Genomic DNA, 16,810 nt, shown 5'->3' with positions numbered 1-16,810 from the left:
CTGTTCTCAAATGAATAATTAAATTTATATTTTAAGTGGTGCCATTAATGAATATTTACAAAAAGAAACACTAATTTGGAGAAATATATTAATAGCTCACTAGAAAAGAAAAAAAACAACAACTTCTCTCTGCTGATTGACCCCTTAAAAATATATTTACTTTTTATTATTTCTTTAAATAGAAATTCAAATATGTTTACTTTAATGATTTATCAAAACAATGTGTTTGCAAATAATATTTATTAGTAGCATTTACAACTAATATAACATTTTGCATCTTTTGAGGCAGGAAGGTAAGTTTCATTATCATTATGACTTTACAAATTGAGGAGAGTTTTGAATTTTTCAGAAAGGTATTTCTTGCTGTTTATATTGCTAGTGTTTCAATCACCTTCTGCCTCATCAGAAACTTCACGTGCCTGTAGTTGAAGTAGTTTCCACGTTAACCCAAGGTTCCCAGCACACGCTTCCTAGAGTCCCAACAGAAACTGCACAGCTGTGTGTGCCTGGGAAGACCAGAGGGAACTGGGCAGAAGACGCAGCAATTCCCTCTAAACGCAAAGGACCCTTCACAATCCATCACAGAAAGGAAGGATGGAGCCTGAGGTAGAAAGCTAGGAGGTTTGCACAGGACCCGAGAGGTAAAATGGCAGCAGTGATAGGATGAAAAATGAAGCACTCTCTACTCCCACACTCTGGGCCTTTATGTCATTGATTTTTATGTAGATTTCCCTACTGAAATCAATGGGGACTTCTTTTTAAATACTGAGGGAAAGATATAATATGTAGTCTTTATAACTTGGAGGTGCCGGAAAGGGAACAGTTCACAAACAGTTCAACAGTTCTGCTGGATTCAGCCTAAAAATTAAGCAGTTTGTTGGCTAAATTATTATTAATTTGCATTGCCACCATTCCCGTTCAACAGAGATGACTCATTGTCTCTGTTGAAGGCTTTGTCAGCCTGAAAGACTAGTGCAGAAATAGAAGTCCTCTGGAGGAGCAGCAGGCTCTACCGTATAACAGCAAGGTCTAACATTTTCGCAGTCACTTTCTGGTGTGGTTTGCAATGGTTCAAAATACAGGAATAAAATGTCTGCATTTGAATAATTGCTTTTTTGTCCCGTGTCATACAGCTGATTTATAGTATGTGTCACTACATCGAATGTTGGTTCCTACAATAAAACCATGTTTGAAAATCTGCAGAAACAAGTTTAAGTATTTATTAAAAGCCAAGTGTAGCAAAGTTAAGTTGATGTTAACTGCCATGACCGCTTGCCTGACTCTTACCAGCAACTTCCAGGTATGTTTAGGAACATATTGCATGAGACAGTATGTGACGTTTGAGAAATGTCTACACACAAGCTTTCATAAACCTTTATTCTGTCTTTAGAATTTGGAATGATGGGAGATCATACAATTAAAAGTCAGCGACCTCGATCTGTTCATGAGAAAAGGGTCCCTCAGGAACAAGCTGATGCTGCTAAATTTATGGCACAAACTGGTAATACATCAGTTACATTTTTCTATTTACTGTTGTTAATTTTAGCAAAACCACTGCATGTTTCCATAATCTTTTGCTGCATATTTGTCAGTTTTCTAAGCTGATACTTTTTTTGAATCATGTATTTTTTTTTCACCAGTTAAAGTCCATAAATAAAGTAGCTGAGAATTAGGTAGATCATACAAAAACATGCACTGTGAATGTGGATACTGAATTATTTAGTGTAAGCATGAATTTCATTAGTAGTAAAGCAGTCTCACATGGCAAGACACAGGACAGCTTACTGTGACATTAATTTTTTTTCAAAGAAGATGTTAGGAACATGCTTCAGAATTTGTTTATAAATAGACTGAGGTCTAATCCCAGCTTTAGGTGTTTATCAAATTAATTAAGGACTAGGGTGACTTTAATGTACATACATTCAGCATTTACTATCTTTGGCCCAGCACAACACTCTGTTCTCTAGTTTCCAAATTCATAATTGCTAAATGAAATTGGCCATAAGTAGTTTTTAATTGGATGTGCAAATTACTAACAGTTTTCTAATTTTGTTTGAGCAACTTCATCTTCTTTAGATAAAGATATCAAAATGATTTTACAAACCTAGAGCTAAAGTAATTTAAAAAAAAAAAAAAACAAAGAAAAAAAGCCTGTTTACTAACAGTTACCACAGCTGCCTTTGATGTCAATGATAAAATTTCAGTGGTGAGTTGAATTCAGCCCTCATACACCAAAACTACTCTCCATTTTGACATCAGTAATGATCTGTGTACCTGTTGGTAAAATCTATCTCTTTAACGGTTCCCTACACACTCCATTCCAATAAGTTACTATGTGGAAAGCCTTGTGCCCCATAATTATTGTATGGATTTGAAACAACTTACTCTGTATTCCATAGTTACTAACATAGAAAATATGCCTGCATCAGTCATACATAATGCTTCCAGTTTATATTCACTTAAGTAAAAGAGCTATAATTGCTTCTAGATATGTTGCATGTTGACTTCCTTGGTACTAGGGTGCTTTACTTAACAGATTTGCAGAAATCAATATTTGAAGTAATCTAAATACATGTAGAGCCAATCAGCGTAGATCTGTTTGGTAAAGAATTTAGAAGGGGAAAAAGTCTGTTTCCCTCCTATTAATCTTTAGGACTTCTTTTATGGCTAACTCCCAGATGATACTACTGTAAGCAAATGTAGTGGAAGAAGGGAGCCTAGAACCCTCTTGGTCTCCATGCAGTTTTTGTTTAGGCAAGTAGAACTTATTACTTACATACCCAGCTCAGACTTATAATGTTAGTTGCTTACTGCATAGAATAACACCTTTGCTTTTATACTGCTTCTTGAATTCATACAATTACTCCAAAAAAAAAAAAAAGTAAGGTGATCTGGTTTTTTATTTCCTCATATAAGTCCCTAAAACTTTCATATTATCAGGTAAAACTTGTATTTGATATTTTCTAGTCATGCATTGCAGTGCATCTATTATGGGTGTTAGAGAACTGCATTATAAATGCAGCACTTATACCATCACCTTCTGATAGATTCTGTGTGGGGAGTGGGATATGAATGTTCCAAATTACACAAGCTTGGTTTTCAAGGTCCTGTTCTGAAAGCATGTGAGATATATCAGCAGAGCATATAAATTTACACGCCCAGCTTTAAGGAAATCTGTATTTTTACATACTGTAAGTTAACACATTTTAAGTAATACTGCGCTCTTTTTTGACATACTTACTAATTTTCATCTCTTCTTCATTTTGATTTTCCTTTGTAGTGGTCATTGCATATTTTCTTCACCTCTAATGCATTCATTTTCTTGTAATATAATTAATGTGATATCTTCTTAAGCTGATTCATAAGGTTTTCTCTAACATATCTATCTCATGAATTTACCCATGTACTAAGAATTCTAATAGTCTTCAAAGTAAATTGATACTGAGTTTATGAGGTTTCTTATATTTCAACCCAGTTTAATATTTTATTTTGTGTAATAGTAAAACACGCAAGAGTGCAACAAAATGTTTGTATGGTTTATAAAGGCAGAGAGACAGGAATAGAGAATTGTCCTGGAAGAGATTTATGAAAAGCATTTAATACTGTTAGAAGAGTGGACTTAATCCACTGAATTTTGCTGCGAATGGAAGAGTTATAAAACACGGTTTTAAAATATGCATTTGCCTGTTTCTTTGTGATATGAGGCAGTAAAACATTTTATTTAAAAAATATTGTCTGAATAATCGATTGTCCTATATTTGTCATTTTATGTGTTTGGACCGATCCTTCCCTTAGGTGTTATGGGATTTAGAGAGTATAATACAGGTAAGTGTTACACAGATCAATGAGGCCTTCCATACAGTAAGTTATGTTTTCTCTTACATGTCAAGCAGAGAAAGAGAACAAGGGCTTGGTAGCTTGCCAATAATTAATGTGAGATTGTAGGTTTAATAGGATAGAAATTAAAAATTTAAGAGTTGTCAAGTAACTGAAAACTAAATGAAAATAAAAAATAGCCCTTTTGAAATTTTAATTTTGAGAAGAAAAAAGTGGAAAAGACGTAAAGAAAACAATGGAAGATGTATTTGCAGATTATATAGGCAATCTAGGTTTATTCTAGAAAATAAATGTCTTTATTTGCTTAAATTAAAAATGGGTATCTGTGGTATGTCTGTGAAGATGTTTTTCTCCTTTAAAATATTTTAAAATAAGTAATAATCATACTAACAGCAGTATAAAATACTCTGAAAAATTAAAAATTACCAAAAAATCATAATACATTGTGCAAAAGGAAGTAAAGCAGCTGGTGAGATAAATTTGGTCTTTATTTTCTCTGATTTCACTCTTTTTGCTCCATGCACCTTGTTAGTGTGGAGGACCTTGCTCCAGCAAACGTTTAAGCCTTCTATCCTGTACATACGTTGAAGTATATTGCTAGATTCTGCCTTTTGTGAATGGACAGTACATATATGCTCAGAACTTTCAATAATTAATATTCATTCCAAAAGTCACTCAATAGAATCACACTTCTTAATATCATGTTACTGCTATTTTTCATCATATTCCAATGGTTAAGAGCAACTTTTTATCACTTTAAGATATCTGAAATTTGAAATCTTTAATACTTAATTTCTGTATTTTATTAGCTCTGCACTGTCACCATGTCTGTGTTGGATAATAGATACTTTACACTGAGTATGTATGACTGTTTTACATAATGAGGAACATCTTGAGAAACATAGCTTTGACTTTTTCTGCTGTTTGACCTTTCATCTAAACCATTTTAACAAAGGCAAAGTCAAACTTCAAACATGTAGGAAAAGACAAAAATATTAACCTAGAAAGCCATAGTAATACAGGTATTTTTAACATGTACGTAGGGCTTATAGTACATATTTTATAATTGTTACTGTCTATCTAGGTACTAGCTATATTTGCCATATTATATCGTCTAACCTGTGCCAACACATGTAATGACCTAAGGAAAATGCTAAATTCATTTCAAAAAAATTATTAAAATAATAATCAGTGATTCAATTTCTTGTATTTTTACCTAAAAATAAAGAAAATGACCACAAATTGGTGAATATTTGTATTTCAAAAAATCTCATAATTTTTTTCTTTTTCATATAACTTGTTAGGATTGTATATAATTTTATGAAAAGGAGAGAGATTTGTGTGCTAATTATAAAGCATTCTCTCTTGCTACTGAATAAAAAGTACATTTGTCTTAAAAGCATCGAATAGCCTTAAAGTTGCTTCTTAGATGACTAGCAGACACAAGCATTTTGCAAAGGTTTCATGCTTGGCCTCTAGAAACAAAAACAGAAGAACTTGGACAGATGCCTGCTACAAAAAGCACAGTTCCAAGAAGTAGTGTATCAGTTCCTGCATTCTTAGAAGATCGCACCAGAGTCTTCCTCATTTGCAGACATTCCCTTGATTGCGACCAATATCAAAACTTTTGGAAGACTAGAGGAGTATTGAGATAACTGAGATTTTAAGCAAGCTATTTAAGAGGGAATGTTGTATCATGCCACTGTTTTTAAAGCAGAAAATCCCATTTGTTTCAAAAAGGACTTAGGTTTAAAAGTCAAGGGTGTAATATTGGCTTCAGCGTTTCATTTTATACTGATCTTTAATGGAAGAAGGTGAACATGAATCCACAAGTATTTACTCAAATTGTTCAGTGATGTATATTCACATTATGTTTGCATTTGTTTTCTGAGAATACTTAAGGGATACGGTTTTCTGAACATGAATGCTTTTGCAAAAGGAATTCCAGAATTGTGTGTATAGCTGATCACGGAAACTAAATTAAGCATTCTTCCCTGTACATCTATCCACCAAGACTTTATTCATTATTTGCTTTCAAAAAAAAAAAATAGAAATAATATAATACACTATCTCTCAACAATAAAAAATATGCTATTCAAATGTATGGTATTAATAAATCGCATCTGACAATTCTGAACATAGTGGTATGTATTATATGCAGTAATGAGGTCTAGCACATCCAAAAGTTTAGCACACCTCTAGGTCAAAAGCAAGGAGCAGATCTGTGCAGTAAATGATCAAACCAAAATTCCCATCCTGCAGTTGAGGTTAAAATTTGGTAAGCCAAGTGCTTCTCTTTTCCAGGGAGCTTCTCTCAGGTTCTAGATGACTCTCATCCACTGAAAAAAAGATAAGAAATGAGGGTGTTGGCTTGGGTATTTTTAAAATCAGAATTCCCTTACTGGTAGAGTTCCTTTAACTATTACCTAGTCTTCATTCTAGAGTGACAAGTATAAATATTAAAGATAAATCCTTTTGCTATGTTATAAAAGAGTTGTCTATGTCCTTTTAGCATCCTGAGAGCAGAGTTGTTTCTAAAATGATGAAGGGCAGTAGTTCTCATAAAGTTGTAAATGGCACTAAGCAATCGAAGTGTTTCTGTCTGACAGGAGTTGTGTGACTGCAGCATCATAGGTGTCTTTATTTTCTATTCATTGCACGTCTTCACAGCTGCTTTACTCCATGAACTTTTAAATATTTATTTTGGTCTGGTACTTTTTTCTTTGATTTATAAGAACAGATGATAACGAGCTTCAGAAAAAAAAAATCTAATTAATACTTATGTCTGTATTCATGTTTGTTTGTTGTCTTGAATACAGGTGAATCTGGTGTTGAAGAGTGGGCCCAGTGGAGTACGTGTTCAGTTACTTGTGGTCAAGGGTCGCAGGTGCGAACCAGAACTTGTGTATCACCTTATGGGACACACTGCAGCGGCCCTTTAAGAGAATCAAGGGTTTGCAATAACACTGCCCTCTGTCCAGGTAGTGTTAGCAGCCAATAAATAAAATTGTGGATGTTTATGAACTGTATAATGATAAGAATTTGAAACTATATCTTTTTAACATGATTATTATTTTTAACATGATTTTCATAAAGGCATTTCAATTAGACTAGTGAAGTGTAATTCTATTCAACTGTGAAATTTTGTCATGTAGATTGTTATTTTACTTCCAGAACAGTCAAGATATGCAACAAAAGTCCCTTCTGACAGTTTCAGGTTTTTTTAAAATGGCCATGTTTTCTGATTTTCCCTCAGAAAAGAGAAGGCATAGTGTGAGTACTTTTGTACAAACTAGGGAAGAAATCCAGGTCATCAATATGTTAAGAAGCAGAGGGTAATTAACAGGGTGTGTTAAGTTAACATATATTTACTCAACACTGCAATCGTTTCACCATTTAGAGTACTATCTTCTATTCAGTGGGCCAGACAATGTTCTCTGCAAGGTAATGCCTTCCTGGACTTTCCTTTACATTGTTCTGGCAAGAAAGGGCAACAACTACCCATCAAAGGAAGAGAGATCAGACAAAAAGTAACTCTCATATCTAACACAAGGTAAAGGTCATCAGTATCTTGCATTACAGTTTTCCTACTCCTTTTGTCTCAGAGATCTGGGCGGAGTTGGAGTTCAGCAGTAGTTATACACTAAGGAGAAGAGACAGGCATGTTCGACTTAGTTTCTGAAAGGGCACATCTCATTTCTTTAGACTCTGACTGTGGATCTGCTTAATCTGCGATGGGAAGCTAAAGGGAAGGCACATGCCCTGCAACTACATTCATTTTCCTCTGCTGTGTCTGAAATGCAAAAAAAAAAATGATATGCCTCCCTTCACGTGCAGAAATTCCTCAGCAGTTTGTAACATCTGATCCCAAGAAGGTGGTGAGCCATCTTCAAGTTCTGGGGAAACTCACTCCATTTTTTAATTAAACTAGACCATCATACACAAAGAAACCACTGGACTTTATCTCAAGGAGTAGTAGTAATATGTAGAATCAGCACACATTGTTACTGTGTGCTGAAAAATATCCAACGGGAAGTGCACACGTGATCCCATCAGAGTTTGTGTATCAGCATTATAAGCATTTGCGAAACCTCTGTAAAGGAAAGCAACTTAAAAGATTGTATCTAGATAAACCACCGCTTTAATCAGAACTGCTGTCAGCACCTAATGCTTTACTACTGTGCCTAGATAAGCAATTCATATAGGATTTTCTAATATTTCATGGTAGAAATACTCTAGTAAGGAATGAGAACTTTTCATATCAAAACAAAAAAAAAAAATCCATGTACTACAAAAGCAAAGTTAATTAATTTGCTGTCAAAAGAAATTGGAATAATGTTAATTCTTAAAAATCACATTGTCTAGCAAACTTCTAAACAATGCTCACACCAAAAAAGATTGCTCTGTATCTCTCAGGTCATAAAGGAGCTATTTCCTTACGCATGAACTCCCACTTCAGGGTTGGGCTTTTGTTTCCAGATACACAATATGAGCAATGGCTACCAATTCTTACTGGCTGGAAGTGATACTGCCAAGATATTTTCCTTTTCAGGTTACCACAGCTGATTCTGATAATCTTTATGTATCTTGAGTTACCTTTCCTAAATAATTACTCTTCTGGCCTTAATCTTGCATGTTGTTTCACATAATTACAAGAACATTATTAATTTATGTTGGTCTCTGTCTGGCTACAAAGTCACTACTGAATGGCAGTGTGCAAGATGAGCAATTTAGAAACGTGCTTTTCCTAGTCACAGCACCATTAATTTTTCAAATGTCCTTTTAATTATTAGGCTAAATATCTTCTGTCCTCATTATATTATGTATCCTGACAGGATTATCCCTGGTCCCTGCATAACAAAATGTGCAGTTTGTACACAAGTTTGACAAAACAACCCAAGCATATGCATACATAGCTGGGATCCGTCTTGTGTACCCAGACCTGCATCATTCATTCTATACAGTTTTTGGACTCTCTTAAAATGGCAAGGTTTTATGTCTTAGAGCATAAAGTAGAAGCAATAAACATACAGAGGTAACAGTGGCCTGTCCCTGTAAACCACAAATACAAAATCTACTGGGGCATATTCATTATATGTTTGCAAGATTAGAAAAAGGGAGGGGTGGAGGGTGGTGTTATGAGAACTGGAATAATGTTTCCTAATCCAAAAGTTGTCCCTTCAAAATAAAAAAAGTACGCAGACTGGCCTACTGGACAATACTTTTAAGCATCCATCCATAAGCTTTAAGAGAACCTGTTAAACTTGAAAATACTAATGCAAGGTTTCCAGATTATTTTCATCTATTACCTTCATATGCTCCCCATAGTGTCCAAGATCCTCATGGGGATGTTAGGGAATACATCTCTCTGTGATCTTGCTGTCCTGGAAAATTTTGAGAATGGGATTCATCAGCTTCATCATTATGCAACAGTGAGACTACAGAGTCTTTTACTTAAGTACATGAAAGCTATTCGGTCCATAAATTCCACTTGTTTTCATTTACTTATTTATTTTTATCCTGATGAATATATATATGTATGTATGTATATGTATATATATATATTCATATTGAAATTACACCTTAAACTTCAAAACAGTACTCCTGATAGATAAAGTAAGAACATGAAGGTTTATTTATATTTGTTCCAGACCAATGATATTTCAGGGACAGGAATCTATTAGGTAATTCAGTCAGTGTCTTGGAATCAAGAGCCTCCTGGAAAAGTGCAGCATAGTAGACAGCAAAACCAGTAGTTCAGGTAACCACTTTTGTTATTGGTTCTTTCGTGAGCAAGGACACCTCAAGATGCAGTACCGCAGTGCCACGGACTCATTTCAGCTTAGTGGATAACTTCGAACACAGCTAAAACTCCAAGGAGAAAGAACATGGAATTTCAAAGCCTGTAGAAAATCTCAATTAGTTTCAAGTTGTCCTTCCCCATTGCCTCCAAGCGCTTTTACCACAAAATTTAGCTGAAGCTCAGCATTTTCAAGCTTATGGGTAAAGCAAAACATTTCAGGAGCAGGAATACCCTAAGCCATTTCAAACATTTGTATTCTCAAAAACTATATATTTGCTGGTGTGAAACTTTGCACATTTTGATATATTCTATGCCTGCATGGTACATTAACAAAATCTGTATAGAGAATTGTATTTTTAATTCCTGTAGTTTTATTGTTAGTAATCTATGCTCTGGAAGTTCAGGCCTTCTATTGAGAGGAAGAAAATAAGAGTAAGGCAACTTAAGTTTATAATTAGAAAAAAATATGGCAGAAGCAGAGTAGATGTATGGCTGCAATGTGAAGGTCAGAAGGCAGGAGTCAGAAAGTCTGCTGAGTTTATGTATTAAGAATTTAAGAAAGATTTTTGAATGGACAATTTAAGCTATACTTAGGGAAACTATAGCACTTAAGTGAGTTTAAATTTCTGCATACAAGCCGTCTAATTCCGTTTAAAAGATTCCTTTAATGTGGCATCTGCTTAGATGCAGTTATTCAGCCATATTAAACTATGATACCACTTAGAATGAAACATCAACGCCCCTAATAGCTTTCCAATATCTGTTCGGTTTAAGGCTGAAAAAATCAAAAGCATTTAAACTCTAATAAAAATCTCCCAAAATATGCTTGTAGGATGAAGTCCAGTAAGGTCTCACGGCACCTCCTACTTCACAGCAGTTGCGTATTGTGAACACTGTGGGTGTTCACTTCAACATTAGGCTCACAGAGAGGCAGAGGAAAGGGAAAGATGCTCTGCAGTAATCCAAACTCGTTGTGCCAGCAATGTTTTTGACAGATAAGTTGGCAATAATCTGAATATTTTTATCCCAAATAATGAATCTTGCATCTGAAACTGTGTTATAGAAAACAGTAACTCCTCTGTGGACCAGCTCTCCATCTGGTGTAATTTGGCATAGCTCATTTGGCTATAATTCATCAGATGTTATAGGGTATTTTGCACTTAGAAAATGGTGTTAAAGAAAGAAAATGTAAATGAAATATAAGAAAAAAAATACTCAAGGGTACAAAATTTTAAATCAAGAGGTTCTTTTAAAGCTGCTGTGGGTAATACTGGACACTTCTGTGATGCATTGAACAGATTATTTCTTAATGTTTGTTAGCTGACATGGGTTGTTTTCTTAGCATTATGCCTTTTCCATCCTTGGCATTATTAGTTATCTACTTGCTTCAAATATACAAGTCTAGACATCGAAAAAGGTGCTGTGTAATTCTTAATTAATGAACTAAAATTTGTCACTGAAGATGATTTTGAACACAGCTTACTCTAAACCACAAACAGTGGTTTAACTTTGAGTCCACCCAAAGTGAAACATTTTGTTTTGGCTTATGTTCAGATCCAAAATCAGAGAATTATCCTGTGTTGCTGCTAACATGCAGTCACTCGTACCAGAAGAGATACACAACATTTTGGCTCCAGCCAGTGTCTTTAAAGACCCCCTCAGCACATGTTTTTGTCATTTTTAAATGGACCACTAGTTTATAACATTTTGAAAGCATCAAATCAAAACTCCAAATTAAACAATAGACTTAAACTCATCTGTACCCTGAAAAATCTCAGCCTGTCTACAGTGTCAAGACCATTCTAAATTATTATTTTTTAGAGAATAATCTTTTTCTAATTTGGATTTTTTTTTTTATTTGCTACATTTTGTACTCTTTGAAGTTCTTCTTGTTGCATCCGAGCATCTTAATGAGCATTGTGGTATCAGGAGATGAAATTATATCATTGTTATTAATGACTACTGTTTGGAATCTGATCTGACAAATTTGTTCCTCATTAGTTTTTCTTGTATGATAAAAAATTTGGAGTCTTAGATATACATCTGGATTCAGAATCTAATACTTTGCCAATGAGAAAAAAATATTCAGTTCATATGGATGGACCAGAGTAGCTGTCTAAGTATAGTACCTGTTGAGAAAAGATGAAACATAAAGGATTATATGCAGATATAGTCATAAATTTACTAGTTTTAGAAGAGTTAGAGTTTTGACCGAAATGTCACAGTTAATCAAGGTTTCTAAAACAAATAGACTAAAATCTGTCACTTTAACATTAATTTGGAATGTTCCTGAGGGTTGGGGTTTTTTGTTAATATAATGCAGATTGATGTGATATTTAGAATAAATTAATTTTAATAAAGCTAGCCATGTAAGATGTGGAATAATTATTGTGCTTTTTGACCACTTGTATGTGACCACCTAAATGCCTTTCATCAATTGTGCTGTTATCTGGTGGGTTAAAATCTTCCCTGAATAATGCTTGACATTTTCTGTCAGGTATGATTTCTCAGAAGTTAGCTAACAGCATAGCTAACTTTACCTCGGCATAGCATCTGAAATGACAATTTTCCTTACTTGTAATGAAATGCACTAGAACTTACCTAGATGAAGAATTCCCCTTGATCTTACTGATGATTTTGTGGTAATATGCCAGGGAGCTGAACCTCCTTCCATACCCTTGGCAACTGAATTTCACCTCAGGAAATGTTATTCTGATTCCTACAAGAAAAGAGTTTTATTTGGAGAAACTGGACAGGTGATACACGCCTTCAAGGCCAAGGAAACCTATACATGAGAAGTTCTTTCAGAGTGATGAAAAAAAGTGAGGACAAACCAGAAAATCTACTTTTTCTGTAATGTTGTGAACCATTACCAAACGATACACTGAGATGTTGTACACTATTTCACACTCCAGATACCCTTCAAACAGGCAGGGTTGCAGAAACACAGAGTTATATGATACCTAGTGTAATGCTAAGTCTGGGTACTAAGTCTCCGGATTTTTTCTTAAATGCCTAGAATTACTACAGTTCTCACTACTACATTCCTTGTCTCACACAGCCTAATTTAAATCGGAGCAATTACTTTAATTTAAGCAGAAGAAAAAGAACTAAAACTTGTTTTGCAGTGTTTTTATATTTATAAAGAGCTGTTCTGAGAATGCATCTACGGAGTTGTCTTACCAGTACATGCTTAACTATATTAGAGAACTTTAACTGAATTTTTTTCTGAAAAAGGAATGTATATGGTATATAACTCATACGGGTATTGTATATTAGTTTCTCCTAAAATGGAAAAAAAATTAAGGTAGAGAAAGATGCATCTTTTATGATTCTTTAATTTTATGAAATACTTCTATATAAATATGTTGGTGATTGTAATTTATGGTGTGCTCTGAAGGTATTTGAATTTTGTTGAGTGAACATTTGTTAAGGTAGAGCTATGCATGTATTACTGTGTATGTTGAATGAATGAATAGGTAAGGAAATAGTGCAAATCACTTTTGCTTATGTGGTCTTGGAATTTTCAAGGAAATAATCAAGCACATCTGCTGCTCTGTTTCCACTGGCATTTAAACAAGTGAAGCAATTGGAAGATAATAGCCCCACTTTATTTTGGTGACACAGTAAGGAATTATTGTGTTTATTCCTATATTTTCAAAAGGAAGCTTAATTTTGATTGCTTCAAGTTTTTAGAGTTACCTTGAGACATAACGTATATGCCTCATTTTCGCAAAGACTAGTCTCCTGAAAATCAAGGCTATTAGAGATATCTCAAGTCAGGCACCAAAATTATCATAACTAACTTTTGCAAAGGGAAGCCATCTTTCTTAAAAGAATGAAAGAAAAGAAAATGTGGTAGTGAGATTAGTTTAAAGGTTAGACAAAATGGTTCAAAGCTAAATATATTTTAGAGAAAATTAAAATTGAAAATAACTAAATTTTATAAAGGATTTATTTACCAATGCTAAAGATTGCCTATGTACTGATTTTCTTGAAGTTGGCAAAATAATTCCCGTTTGAAATACTGATCTCGTTTATTTTTAAATCCTTCTGTTACTTGTGTGTCTGTTTCTGGTTAAAATCTGTTTGGTTTGTTGCAGTACATGGCGTTTGGGAGGAATGGTCACCTTGGAGTTTGTGTTCATTCACATGTGGTCGAGGCCAAAGAACTAGGACAAGGTCATGTATACCTCCCCAGTATGGGGGAAGATCATGTGATGGACCTGAAACACAACATAAACCTTGCAATATTGCACTCTGCCCTGGTGAGCTCATATAGCAACTCTCTGCTTTGTTACAGTGCATTCAATGTGGGTTGTTTGTGATTTCTTTTATCGCCCTCTGCACATAGAAAGAAAGGAAAAAAAAAAGTTACACAAAGGGAGGAGGCCAGGTAATGTTGGTAATTCTGACTATAGTGATTAAAGGATATAATCAGGATGGTAACTGTTAAAGATACTACACAAGCAAACAATTCTTAGTTTCTTCAAGATACCCTCTTTGTAGGGCACAATATGTTGTGTAGGAGATCTTGATTCAGGATAGGTCTTGGAGAGCCAAAAGGCAAGCGCCTTTCTAAAAGTGTGGCATAAAAGGAGACATTCAGAGGACACACAGTTTGTGTCCACCATATCTGTTTGAATTATGCTTGCTTGGAAGCTCACTGTAATTATTTATTCATCGTACAACATATTTGGGAAACCATAAAATTTTAATTGTTATTAATTTATTCAAAATGTGTATCATTTACATGTATGCAGAGAGAAAGGCTGACAAAAGCTAGGGCATTATTTGAATCCCAGTTAAGCCCTTATGATAAGAATTTTAGGTAAGTGCCTCATTTCTGGGAGCAAGTTGCTAAATCACTTTCAAAAAACTACCCCTAATCAAGTAAACAATGCATGGGCTTCATGTTAAACCTTCCCTCCACTGAAACTGAAACTAACTCCAAAAATCATTTACACTTTTAAATTTTTTGTCCATAGGTTATGATTAATTTTGATCAAAATTTTAAATATTGGTTTTATATATATACACATGTGTATATATATGCTTATAATACCCAAGTATTACAATGAGTTCAATAACCATGAAGAACATTAAATATCACAGAATCACAGAATCTTCATGGTTGGAAGGGACCTTTCAGATCATCGAGTCCAACCACAAAAAAAAACCAAAACAACAGCAACAAAAAAAAAACCACAAAAAACCAAACCAAAACAAACCAAAACAAACAAAAAAAAGCGAAAAAGCAAAACCACCACACACCACACCCACCCACAAACAGATACAACCCAACAATCTCGGGCACTAGAGCATGCCCTGAAGTGCCACGTCTACACCTTTCTTAAATACCTCCAGGGATGGCGACTCCACCACCTCTCTCGGCAGGCTGTTCCAGAGCCTGACCACCCTCTCAGTGAAGTAATTCTTGCTAATATCTAATCGAAGCCTCCCCTGCCACAACTTCAGACTATTTCCTCTGGTCCTGTCATTTGAAATTCAGTGAAATTATTCCCTTGGGAGAAGAGGTCAACACCCACCTCTCTACAACCTCCTTTCAGGCAGTTGTAGAGGGCAATGAGGTCTCCCCTCAGCCTCCTCTTCTCCCAACTAAACATGCCCAGTTCCCTCAGCCTCTCCTCGTATGACTTGTTATCCAGACCCCTCACCAGCTTGGTATCTCTCCTCTGGACACGGTCCAGCAGCTCAATGTCCTTCCTGTAGTGAGGGGCCCAGAACTGAACACAGCACTCGAGGTGAGGCCTCACCAGTGCCCAGTACAGAGGCACCATCACTTCCCTGCTCCTGCTGGCCACGCTATTCCTGATACAGGCCAGGATGCCGTTGGCCTTCTTGGCCACCTGGGCACACTGCTGGCTCATGTTAAGCCGGCTGTCCACCAACACCCCCAGGTCCTTTTCTGCTGGGCAGCTTTCCAGCCACTCTGCCCCAAGCCTCCAGCGTTGCCTGGGGTTGTTGTGACTGAAATGCAGGACCTGGCACTTGGCCTTATTAAACCTCATATAAACTTGTTGAACTCATTGTAACACTTAGGTATTGAAAAGGTGTCAGGTAGCCGTAATGTGAGAATTTTTTTTCATGAGTTCTGTCTGACAGTGTGAAGGTTTCCCTTGCAATGGGCTTGCTGAATATCCACAGTTCACAACACCACTGCAAACAGATTCTCCACAACCAGTGCTCCTCCTGAAAAGGGTTGATGGACATTTCTTTAGAAAATGGTTGATTGATGATTTGAAAAGAGAGATGAAGGAAAAAAGTAGAACTTAGTGCCTCACAGAATTAAAACTAAATTTATTAGATTTTTATTAAACTTGAGCTTTGCTTTTCTTCTGGTCAGCAAAGCGCACTCCAACTTCAGGAAAAAATTTGTGGAAAAGTTTTAGTCCTGAATGCAGCTACAAAAATTTTGAATTAATCCAGTTTTTGGCCAAGTTGGCAGCTGTGCAATTTTGCACGTGCCTACACAAAAGTTATTAACATGATATATGAGCATGAAGCAGAGTTGACAAGAAGACAAATGCCAAATAAAAATAGCAGTGAAGAAATTAATGCATTCAGTTCACTTCAGTATTGCAAAGGAACACAAAAGATATTGCACCTAATCTGTCAAAATAAGCAGTTATTCGAGAATTCTGGATTTTGAACAGTCATTTGTAACTAAATTACTTTCACAAGAGGAAGTTATGTACTGGTTACATTTAAAAGTAACAGTTTAAATCTTTGCTGAATGTTCAGATTTGCTGCAATTTCAATGTTCAATTTTATAAGGGAATCTTCATGTTGAATTCTTTAGTCTTTTAACAGTATTTCTGAAATAGAAAACTTACACACTGTTTGCTCTGAAAGATAAAGAAGGGAGATGTATGAAATACATACGAGAAGCCACAGAATGAGTTTTCTCTAGAGACACTATAATAACTGATTTGATCTTTCCTACCCTAAATAATACTATATAGAAATGAATAAAACTGAAGAGGGTGCATTGAAATGTAATTTCCATAATGTTTTCCTGTTCACATAAAACTTTTATGATTAATGAATGCAACTTGCTTCCATGTTTGGAAAGATTTCCATTTTCTGCTGAATAAATTATCAGGGTGAAGCTTCATAGCTTGAGAGGCATATACATTGAGAAGTGGT

General features: G+C 35.2%; 1 protein-coding gene across 1 annotated transcript in view; it reads left to right on the top strand.

Moving 5' to 3' along the window:
- Positions 1 to 16,810, top strand: part of ADGRB3 (adhesion G protein-coupled receptor B3) — a 491,554-nt gene that overhangs the window by 192,916 nt on the left and 281,828 nt on the right. The window contains exons 2-4 of the mRNA XM_074154077.1: positions 1,391 to 1,501; positions 6,657 to 6,818; positions 13,744 to 13,908. Coding sequence (XP_074010178.1) covers positions 1,391 to 1,501; positions 6,657 to 6,818; positions 13,744 to 13,908 — 438 coding nt within the window. The remainder of the gene's footprint in view (positions 1 to 1,390; positions 1,502 to 6,656; positions 6,819 to 13,743; positions 13,909 to 16,810) is intronic.

The sequence above is a fragment of the Numenius arquata genome, chromosome 9 (genome assembly GCF_964106895.1).
Source record: "Numenius arquata chromosome 9, bNumArq3.hap1.1, whole genome shotgun sequence".
NCBI lineage: Eukaryota > Metazoa > Chordata > Aves > Charadriiformes > Scolopacidae > Numenius > Numenius arquata.
This window is presented reverse-complemented; position numbering and strand designations above follow the sequence as displayed.